The sequence below is a fragment of the Poecilia reticulata genome, linkage group LG2 (assembly GCF_000633615.1).
Source record: "Poecilia reticulata strain Guanapo linkage group LG2, Guppy_female_1.0+MT, whole genome shotgun sequence".
NCBI classification, from domain to species: domain Eukaryota; kingdom Metazoa; phylum Chordata; class Actinopteri; order Cyprinodontiformes; family Poeciliidae; genus Poecilia; species Poecilia reticulata.
This window is the reverse complement of record NC_024332.1, coordinates 35422794-35434332: the sequence shown is the minus strand read 5'-3', so window position 1 is coordinate 35434332 and position 11539 is coordinate 35422794. Positions and strand designations below refer to the sequence as shown.

The window sequence follows — 11539 nt, the reverse complement described above, 5'->3', positions numbered from 1 at the left end:
AGAAGCGGAACCATCTGGCATCTTCTTCCAGGAAGCCACTCCTATTTAAGGCCCTTGCTGATTGGAGATGATGAGCACCAGCTGGATCCCATCAGCCTGAGAAAGTAGAGAAAACACTCCCCTGCAGAACCCAACAAAATGACCTTTTCACCTCCACAATAGTTGAACAGCAAGCTTGCACGATTGTCAACAATGTAAGATTGTCAGCACATTTCAGAAAGTCACATACAACTAGCAATGTCCCCTTATTTCTCCTGATGTAAATGAAATTGATGAATTACACCAGTGTCTTGTCTGTTTCTCCTCTCTGACCTAGACGGTGTTCACATCCTGCGAACTGGGCGTGTTTGATGTGTTGCTGGCTGCAGAGCGTCCGCTGCCGGCAGAGGAGATCAGTCAGACGGTTGGAGCCAGTCTGGACGGGACGCAGCGGCTGCTGGCTGCCTGCGCAGGCCTGCAGCTTCTCAACACACACTGGGACAACGGGCAAGGTCAGGAGACACTAAACAATGACTCATAGTGAGTTCTAGTTCTGAGTTTTTTACTATAAATTTGGGTTTTGCATTTGAGTGTATGCTTGATGTTGATTTACAATAAATGGACAGAAGTAGTCATATGTTTTGAACTTTTACACATTATGTGACGTTACAATCACAAACTTTATAGTATTGCTTTGGCAACCTTTTGTGAAGTGGATGGAAATGTTCAGAATTAATTCTAGTGTTATTTTTATACCACATTTAGAGTTGTCATGCATACCAAAAAGTTCTGTTTTTCAATCTAAGCACAGCATCTTATTTGATCTGCCCCCTGCATGGCTTCTGGAAAACCTTTAACATAACTTCTTATGACTTTATTCTCTTATATCTTCCACACAGACTATTAGAGTTCAGAAATACTTTTAACTTGGGTTTTCTTTGTCTAGTTGACATTTACTTTTAACTGCCTCAACTACATCCACTTCCATTTTACATCTGTCATGTGTCTGTCTGAAACACAAATGAAAGGACAACATATCGACCTGCAATCTTTTATTAATTCATTCTTTTCCATGTTTCTCCTTCCTCTTCAGTTTTTTATAGCAACACAGAACAGTCCAGAGTCTTCCTCACACGTTCCAGTCCTTTGTCCCTCTGCCAGTCCATCCAGTACAGCTCCAGGACCATCTACCTCTGCTGGCATTACCTCACAGATGCTGTTAGGTCAGTAAACAGAGTAACATTTGCTTGTATATGAGCAGCTTGGATGTTTTTTTGTTTTTTTCCCCCCCAACAAGTAAATATTTAATGTGCAGCGGAGCATGCCTGTCAAAATTGCATTCAAGCACTCAAAAGTCAAGATGTCAACTACGCTTTGCATTAAGTCTAACAAGAAAAAATCATATCAGGTCAGGAACTCCTCAGTGTTATGGTCAGTGCGCAGGACGCTGTGGTTCTGTTTCATTGGATTTCCATCAGGCTACTTCCAAATCTATTTCCAGGAGTTGATGTCATAGTTACCTAACTTATAAACGTTCTCAGAGAATGAATAATTTGGCAATGTGCTGTCCAATATGAAAAATTATACCAGGCCTTTAAATGTTGCACTTTTGGGAGTCCTCATAAATGTCAGCTCGTGTTGGGTTAGGAGTAAGAACGAGTTTGTAGGCTTTGGTATGGGGAGAATTAGAGGGCTGGGGCTGTGACTGTAGGAGAAACAAGAACCGGACAGAACTCAGAAAACAAGTACAACAAAAACTAAAACCAGTTTTATTAACAGTTAATTTTCAAGCACTGCAGGTAAACATACAGCAATCTTCCTAAATTAATAATCAGGACAGGGACCGAAACAAAGAGAAACTTCGCTCTAGTCCTCCGGTTTAAATAATGCAATGTGAGGCGATATTTTAAAAATGCTGCACGTAATAGCAGCACACAATAGAAATCTGGCCTTGGTGGACAGCTGCCAGAAGAATGCTATGGTTAAAAGTCAGATTTGCCACAAGCTGTGGCAGCAGCATGAATGAAGAGACTTAGGATAAATGAAAGTCCAGACCTAAATCCACCCTCTTCATGTTTTTTTGTAAAAATAACCCCCCAAAAACAAATAAAAAAATAATTAAAATTAAATAAACATCATCTATCCTTTTTTATTTGACTTCACTTCATTGCACATTGCTTCGTGTTGTCCATCCAATAAAATCATTATTCAACACATTGAGATTTCAGGTTGGTGTAAGTGAGACATTTTGAAAATGCTCTGTAGTGCTTTTATGAGCAAAAATAAAGGTTACGTCTTGTAAAACTGAACATTTTATCAATGTGGATGTCATGAAGTCAGCCACAGGTGGGCAGTGATGAGCTGTGAGAGTTGCAGGTTCAGCTGGCAGCTTACACTGTGCAGACTTGAGTCACCTTCTCCTGTTTGAACTCTGTCTTTTGATGTTCTGAGAGCCAGCAGCCAGCAGCTCCCTCACTGTGGCTGACCAGTGAAGTCTGAGAGAGAAAAAAAAGATAAAAAAAAAAAAACAATACCATGACAGATGATACAAATGTCTTTTTTTTGGCTACCTGTTATTGATTCACATTTTGTTTTGCTTTGCATTTTCTCAGAGAGGGAAGAAATCAGTATGAAAAGGCTTTTGGAGTCAGCTCAAAGGACCTGTTTCAAGCTCTGTACAGGTAAAAAGCTTTCTTGGTGTTGAGAGTTCAGCTGAACAAACATACAAATCAAACAGATGAACTGTCTCATTTTACATTCTGTCACCTTCTGTTTGCTTTAAGCCCATTTCCAACATCCAGCGATTTCCCTAGAAAAAAATCGGACTTGTTGGATTCATTGAGATGCAGGAAATGTGAAATTAAATGAGAAAGTGGGAAACAGTGAGAGGGCATGACCAGTGAGGTAAGAAAGCCAGAGCTAGAGAGACGAGAAAAAAAAAGATACCATTATCCTAGAGGTCTGATGTGTTTATAGCATCCAGTGCCCACAGTTTTAACGCATCACTGATCTGCTGGTCAGCAATTTTCAGGGGTCATCACACACACAACACGATTTGGTAGCTAAAAGATTTTGATCAGGCCGCCTGAGGGCCTGTTACATTAACACCAGCAGATCCAGAGGTCGAGAATTCATCCAGAGTGAGACAAGCAGAGGAATAAAGCACAAAAACCTCCTTCTTCTCACCAACGTGGGCCTTAAATGCACCTCAGGTTTCAATATCATTCTACGTCAGAGGGACTAAAATATTACACTGTCTGCTGTTATGAATTACTCAGTCTTAAGCTTATAAACATTTGTGAAAACCACATTATAATTGTACTTTATACACTTCCTAGCAGCCATTTTTTTTCCTGGGCAGTACTTTTCATCAAACCTGAAACAACTGGAGAAACTGATGGATGGACAAAGTCTGAAAATAGAAATATTGTTTTTCTTATTTTGTTTTCTAAACCTTTTAGGAATGAGAATTGGAGCCCTGTTTGGCTTTCCCTTTTTTCCTGCTGCTGTTTGTTTAGACTCCTGAAGTAGACGTTGGTTTTTGTTTCTTGCAGATGGAAATCCTTTTAGTCATCCCCACATTCCGAAAGCAGCTGACAACTTTAATAGAAGCTGCATCGCTGCTTTAGATGAATGCAGAGCAAGAATAACCCAGCCGTGAACCATGCAAACAAACTGTAGCATGACAGCGTTCAGATGCATTTGCAAATCAGCATCAATGCGTCGAAATTAATTTGCCGAACAAAGAACAGTCTCAGCACCTGTGCTCAGCTGATTTGATACGGAGAAGCATTTGTTGGCTCCTGCTGATTTCCCCTGTGAATACGGCGGAGAAATTAGCAAGGGAAAACAAATGCTGAAGTCATTCAACGCGTTCTCTCTACAGCGGGAGCAGGAGGATTGGAAGCTGGCTGGATGACTCAGACTCCTGTTTACCCGTCTCCATTTAACCAGTCATGTACTGCACCTGAATAATTTACAGCCAAGGCCCTTTTTTCAGCTCCACTTCTTAACCTTGAGGAATCGGGTAGGAGTCGGAAAGGGGAGAAGAAACCAGGCAAAGGATGTGGAATTCATAAAGATACAGCATTTACATAAGACTTTAGTACAACTTTTTAATATTTGTGGAGATTTTTACCTAATTGGAAAAGATGTTCAAAATATGAAAATCTAAATTTAAGGTACAGTCAGCGGAAATTCTGAGAAATGTTATTTAACCTTTTGCTATTTTCCTAAAATTGAGAGCAATTTTTAAAATAAAAAAAGGAGGATTTCCAAACAACAAAAGTACTTTATACGTATTTATTTTTTCTTAAAATGTATATCCTGATTTTTTTCCCCCTAATTTTTAACTCATGAGGATTCATCTGCAGAGGAGTATTGATCTGAAAAGGTGGGACAGATAACCTTCTCCTCATCTGTAGATGAAAAGACACTGAGATGCTTTCAAAGTCTTTCAATATTGTGAACAAATCCAAAAAAATTCTTAAAATGACCAAAATGTGTAATTTCAGGGTGGCCACAGAGTGGTTGAAAAAAAGAAAACATATCATAGAGTACTAAGCAAATAATATGTGGGTTGAAATGAATAAACTTCAGTTTTAGTGTAATTCAGCATTGAAAATAATAAAATAAAAAAGGCATTTCCAATGAATGAGTGAATGGATGTTGAAAACTGTAAACAGAATCAATCAGTTATAAATTCTAATAAGCTATAGTATACAAATAATTATCAGGTAACAAGGCTATCTCACAAAAACTTAGATTGGTTGTCATAGAAGGCAAATTTTTATTTATTTTTTTACTGTACTGCGTTATTCTTGAAATTGTCGTTGCAGGGCTTATAGGATCTTTTGCCCTTGATGCTTTCAGATTATAGATGACAGTCTTCTGTTTGGCCTCAGAGTCTTTTTTTTTGTCTTTTCACATCATCTGCCGTCAGAGTCTGAGGCCAACAATGGCCCAACTTCTTCTGGATGTCATTGTGTCATACAAAGTTGCTTTGAGTATTAGATGGATGAGTACTTTGCTAGAGAAGTTTGGATGAGTGGAAAGCAGCATCACAGAAGAAAGAGGATGTGTATGTGAGTGTGTGTGTGTGTGGGGGCCTCATTGTGGTGCTGCTTGATGAGGTGGAGATTTCTCAGAGCAGCAGCACTCACCACAGGCTCTTCTGTTCTGCCGCACCCTGTCTGCCTCACACAGACACACACACACACACATGCACACACACGCGCACACACACTAGAGCGGCCGCTGGGAGAAACTTTCTAAATGAGGAATGTGCGTCTGTTTGCACTTCAGCCCTTGGGTGACAGTTTAGAGAAGATGATAAAGAGGCTTATGCTTCCATGAAGGGAGACATGAGAGAAAAAAAGGACTAATAAAAATAACTTTTCTCTCTTTGTGGTTGTCTGTTCAGGTCTGATGAGGAAATGGTGAAATTCATGCACTTGATGAACTCCATCTGGAACATCTGTGGCAGAGACGTGGTCACGGCCTTCGATCTTACGCCTTTTAAGGTCATCTGTGACCTGGGAGGTAAGTTTTCCTGGCTTTTCCAGTTGAAACAAACTATTCCCACATATGTCTGTGGATGAAACGGCCAGTTTTGCCATCTAAGAATAAACCACTGGGAATGAACTTCTTGTACGCTCCAAGCTGTAAACAAAATCTGTTTAGTCTCTGGAGACATTTCCAACCACATCAGTTTGTAACTGGAAAATAATGATTCTGACTGATAAAATCTAAAGTAAAGGCTGGATTTGATAAATGAACCCAAGATGTTATGATGGCAACAATATCAACCTTATTAGGATAAATATGAGTTTAAAGGTACTCTATTGTGTGAAAGTTCTCTGTTGCACTCTCTTTGAACATGGAATATTGTATGTTTTGCAAAAGGTAAACAACAAGATAAAAGAACAATATACATAGTGTTTTGTTTCTGCTGAATGAGTAGCCTGGTAAAGGAAAGACAGCTTTTAGCAAGGTTTTCCTCTACCTCAAAATATCTCAGAGGAAGCTTACGTTTATTCCTGTGAAACAGTTGAATGGGAACACTGATTTTGTATTTGAATATTAAATGAGTTCATTCCCACCTTTCCTGTACAGAGGTGAATAGTGTAAGTAGCATTGTGCTTAAGTATTTAAGCTTCTGAAACTGCATTCTATTTCAAATATTTTTTTAAAATTTGTGAAAAGTTTTTTGCGAGTAGTTTTAAATCTAAATAGGTGAATCTGTGAATACTGAACCATGAATAGGTATTTTGTTTTATTTATGCCATTGTCCTTATTTTAACCCAAACCAGACCTGAAATTACCATTGCTTGTTTTTTTGTCAGCAGAAATTAAAGCCAACTCACTATTCATCCAGTGGTTTTAACAAGCAAGAAGTTTGCTACCAAATGAGCCCAAAAGCTTCATCAATATTAAGCATTATAACTAAATTATTTAGTTGGCGAGGATCACTTGTTAAGGCAAAATATAAATTAGTTAGTTCCAGTGTTCTCCTTTTAGAGCTGCAATTCAAATGTTTCTGCAACCTGACTAAACTCCCGGGAAAACTTTATACCAGTAATGCATTTTAATAGTAAGAACAAAGGAAGCACAAGGCAACAAACAGGTGAGAATTGACAAAAAGTTACCATAAGACAATTCAATGTCCACCTGATGGACTCTCAAGCTCAAGAACAGGGATGCTTGTGAAAGAAACTACAATTCAAAAACAAAAATATTCTGGTATCTTTCAGAGAGATCTTGGCTAAAACTCCTCGACATATAAAAAAAAAAACCTGGTATAAAAGAAGATATTTTTACACAATGCACATTATGCTCACAAACTTCATTTGCTCTCTGCTGTTGCCGGCAAGCCACCATATATCCATTTATCATGTTGTTGTTGAAAAGAAAATGGAGAAAACAATCCAGTATCTGTCTAAAGGCAGAGAAAGTAACATGTGATTGGGGCTAACACAGATTTGATGTCATCGTTTATATATGGAAGTACTTCCTGTTTTTTTTTTTTTTTTTTTTTTTGTGGCTGAGACTCAAAAGCTTTGGAGAAGTTGTTTTAAAAAGCCCATTGAGGACAATAGAAAGGTCAGTTCTGTTCTATTTATATTTTATAGTTCAGTATTTAAAGATTTGCTGGCTTTTGAATATGTTAAATTCTGAGATTTAACATATTCTTGAATTTTCTTCAAGAATAAAACCTTGAGGAAAATTATTGCATTTTCATTTCTCCCCAGAAAATGATAAAATCAATTACACTTCACATTGTTCATTGATAGTTTATTCAGATACAGCATCAGATTTTATTCCTTCATTATCAGAGGAGAACTTTGGACCAATTACATGAACCACAGCTCTTAGTGAAATGAAACTTGATTGTTAAGTAAAATGGAGGGCTTTGTTCACTTGTCTCTGCTCCTTTGTCAAGTCAGATTTATCTCTAAAAGCGTCTTTTAAGAGTTGCTTTACATGACAAGCAAATGGCACAAAGATGAAAAAGTGCTGGGAGAGCAAAGATTAAACAGACATGACATAAATGATGGAGGCAAAAGCTTCTAATGAGCTGCAGAGGCACAGTTGAAGAATGAAGGATGTTATGAAACTGAGAATAGCCTTTGTGAAAAAAGATAATGGGCTTTTCCTTTTTATTCCATTCTTTTTATTTCAAGTGAATTTAACAGATGAACATTGACTCCAGTCATGTTCAGACAGGATCATAAAAGGTGTAAAAGAAAAATATAGGTATTTCAGAACAAATGTCTCCAGTTGTGAATGTTTAATATGCAGCTTTGTTCACTTACTCAAATATGGCCTATGGTTCAGCATTAACACGAATAACAATCCACACAAGAGTCCCTTTGTGATGAAGATGTCTCACCTCCCGCTCATGCCATTTCTGGAGTCTGAAATTGTCCACAGGTGGGCCACGTGTAGCATGTGCTACCTCAGCTGACCACACAGGGGAGCTGTGGAGCCACAAAAGGCACCTCGCATCGATCCTGGTCTTTTCCGGCTCCTGTGTGACTTTCTTCGCATGAGGTTGTCTGTTCATGCTTATGCATGAAGCTGCATATCCAAAAAGTGTGAGCATCTGAGCATCAGGAGGGTGAAGGGCAGCACTGCAGTGTCCCATATAGGCCATCGCGTCTCTCACATAGCATCTGTTGAATCCGTGCGCACCTGCTGCTCAAGACTCGTCTCTTTGTCTGCTAGACCCGGCCGATGATTGACTCTCTGCGGTGAATATGGCATCCATGCGTCCATGGTGGAATGATCATATGCAGCGAGAAGTGCCCAAGGTTGAAAGGATTTTTTTTTCTCTGTTTGAATTTATTTCTCATGGCCTCTCTGCAGAGAAATCAGTGAAGTGCACTTGTGAGTCACAACAGAATAAGTTTGGATTGATTCCTTGGAACATTTTCAATACATTTTCCAAGATACTGTGACTAAAATAAAAATATTCACCTCCCTTGAGTCAGGGATGATTTCTGGAGCGGTTTAAATAAGAGTCGGGTTGTAAAATGATACTCTTAAGTGTATAGCACAACAGCAAACCAACCAAAACATGTCCATCCACCTAAACTCAGAGGCCAGGCAAAGAAAAGCAATAATCAGAACAAGATACCCACAGTACCTCCAGAGGAACTGATGAGATCCTCAGCTCTGGTAGGGGAATTATTATAAAACAAATAAAACAAATACAAATATTTAGTTGTAACTAAATCAGGAACAGTTCAATCCTGCATATGAGCAAAGGCTAAATCTAGCTACGAGATAAAGATGAAAACCAGACAGTGTTGGATGTGACTCTTTGAGACTGCCGGCCCGGGTTAGCCAAACAGTGTGCTGTGTGTCTGATTTCTCTCTTCATCGTGGCTCTTTGATTCTCCTCCTGTGCTGACCCCTGTTTGATGTGAGAGCTACCTAGCATCTCTGTGTGCAGAAAAGGCAGAGCTGATATGGTGGAAGCAGGTCATGTTAGAGGATAGCTGGGAGGAAATCTCGCCGTGTATGCACACACACACACACACACACAGACAAACAAACACACAGTGGCTCATCTGACTGGGTTTCATAGGTTTGTCAAAGTGACATCCTTTGAAGCTGTATTGCGTCTCACTGCGACACTCAGGCTTTCTCTTTTCTCCCCCCCCTCCAGTCTCTGACTCTATTGTTGTCTTCCACTTTTTCTTACATTGTCTATTTTGCATTCACCTTTCTTTGTAAGGCGTGGAGAATTTAAATAATGCTGCTAAAGCATCTAACTGAAAGAATCCCATTTTCACATTATATTTCTGTTTTCTCTTATGATCGTGCGTGCGTGTGTGTGTGTGTGTGTGTGCGTGCGTGCGTGTGTGTGTGTGCTGCTCACTTCCGTTTCCAAATCCCACTTGTGTAACCTCCAAGATTTACCTTCATGGAACTTGCATATCAAGCACAAGTAGCGTGCAACTTTACAATCACTCATAAATCATAATTAGAAAAAAAAAATCACATTGAATATAGTGACTTCTGTTGGAGCTTGGACATTTTGTACAGGAAGTGAAATGTCACTCATTGASGTTTCCAGCTGTAGAAGTGGAAAAATGAGAGTTAAGGTCTGAGCATGTGACAGGATGATCGTTCAACCTCAGAGCCCCTGTTGTGCAGTAGTTAGTATTTAAGTGGCTCAATGAATGACAACTGGTAAATTAGTGGCAGAGTGATATGCAGTCTGGGCTTATTAATGCAGCCCAGACTGCATTAATCTGCATGTGGTGCATGCAGATTAATGCATGTACCACATGTGGCATGCATTATGTGATACATAATGCATGTACCATGCATTATGTGGTACATAATGCATGTACCATGCATTATGTACCATGCATTATGTGGTAGATGCATGTGGTACAGAGAGGACTTCCTGGAAGAAAATATAGCTGATGCAGGAGAATATGATGGAGATATGTCAGACTATGCTGTGTTTTTTGTTTTTTGTTTTTACTGTGAAATAGTGTTGTACTTATTCATTTTTCCTTTAAGTTCTGTGCACTGCTCTCAAATTGTAGTGTAGGTTTTGGTTATGGTGTTGCATGAGCTAATATGAACCAGCTACTTCCTTTTTTATTTATTTGTTTTTTTTTGCTATATTTACATTTACTGTATATGTACTTATATTTCCGAATCAGATCTAACTCAAGGATCAACTTCCTCAATAAAATGTATTTAAATCAAATGAAAGAAATTATAATTTTTTTAAAAAGTGCTACTTAGAAAACAGGCTCGATCATGATAAACAACTCTGAGGTTTTATCATCTATAATCTGCATGAAGTCATTCCCTCATCTCCCCCTACTGGCCTTGGGCATCTTAAGTACACCTTAGTTTGGTTTTGGTTCTCATGTAGAACAACCTAAAAACTCCAAATAAAACAAAATGGTTGACAGCAATAATTATGCCAATACTTCTGCTGAATTAGAGATAATACCAGTAAGTGTAAACTTTAGGTTTTAAAAGAACAAATGAAGGTAACACCTTCAACCTTTTTTTTTTCTTCAAGTCGTTCTACTATGATATTTTGCAGGAAAGATAGAAGTTCAGGACAGAATAAAGATGCTTCTATTTGGTGAAGGTCCTTGTCACATAGAGCATTATCTCTGTGTCATTACTGTGACAATCCAACATCAGTTTCACTAAATKTTTGCATAAAACWTGTCTTTAATTTTCTCTTTCTCAACACAAAAACCTCTCCACATGAGATCATGGTACGTAGCAAACTGTCCACTGGCACTGTGCTTCTAACAAGGTTCAGCTGTGCATTTAACCCTTAGTAGATTTGATAAATCTCACAAAAACACCTGTTGCTTTGTATTATGAAACTTCTGTTGATGTGTAATTAGTGAGATTTATTTGTCTTTAGAACTTGCAACACTATTTCCACATAATTTTCTGTCCTTGTGGTGATATTTATTTTATAAAGTGCACCAGTTAAACAGCCCCACAACACGATTGCTGAAAATGTSCTGTATAAATAAAATTACCTTACTCCAAKGCTTCACAACTGGGATGGTGCTCCCAGGCTTGCAAAAGTTTCTAACCTAAAGCTTTGTTTTGAAAGCTAATAAGAAATGTAGATTTCTTAAAAAAAGAAAAAGGGCTAAGGATTCTTTTTTTTCTTTCTTTCTTTCTATGCTATTTTTTTTTAGCCATTTTTAAACCAATGTTCTCAGTCAAGGCTAACTTTTACAAAATCAAATCTCATTTGGCTAATTTTAATATTGGTTTTAACTTGCTTTACATGTCTTCACTGATTATATCTTTCCACAGTGGCGGAGCCAGAGGGGGGGCCAGGGGGGCCAGTGCCCCCCCTGTCATCTGATTGGCCCCCCTAGTGGCCCCCCCCCAGATGATTGACATGTAACAGCACCAGGTCATTTCTGTACATTATTTGGAATCATTCTAAGCCAACCTAATATCTAAAGAAGAAAAACAATAATAAATATATCAAAAGAAAATGTATAAAACTTTATATAAGTCCATGTGATGACATAAATAAATAGATTTT

General features: G+C 38.5%; 1 protein-coding gene across 2 annotated transcripts in view; it reads left to right on the top strand.

Annotated features, from left to right (window-relative positions):
* asmt (acetylserotonin O-methyltransferase) overlaps nt 1–11539 on the top strand; it is an 18419-nt gene that overhangs the window by 1316 nt on the left and 5564 nt on the right. For both annotated transcript variants that reach the window (XM_017308591.1, XM_008403756.1), the window contains exons 2-5: nt 317–491; nt 1073–1202; nt 2592–2660; nt 5402–5520. In XM_017308591.1, coding sequence (XP_017164080.1) covers nt 317–491; nt 1073–1202; nt 2592–2660; nt 5402–5520 — 493 coding nt within the window. The remainder of the gene's footprint in view (nt 1–316; nt 492–1072; nt 1203–2591; nt 2661–5401; nt 5521–11539) is intronic.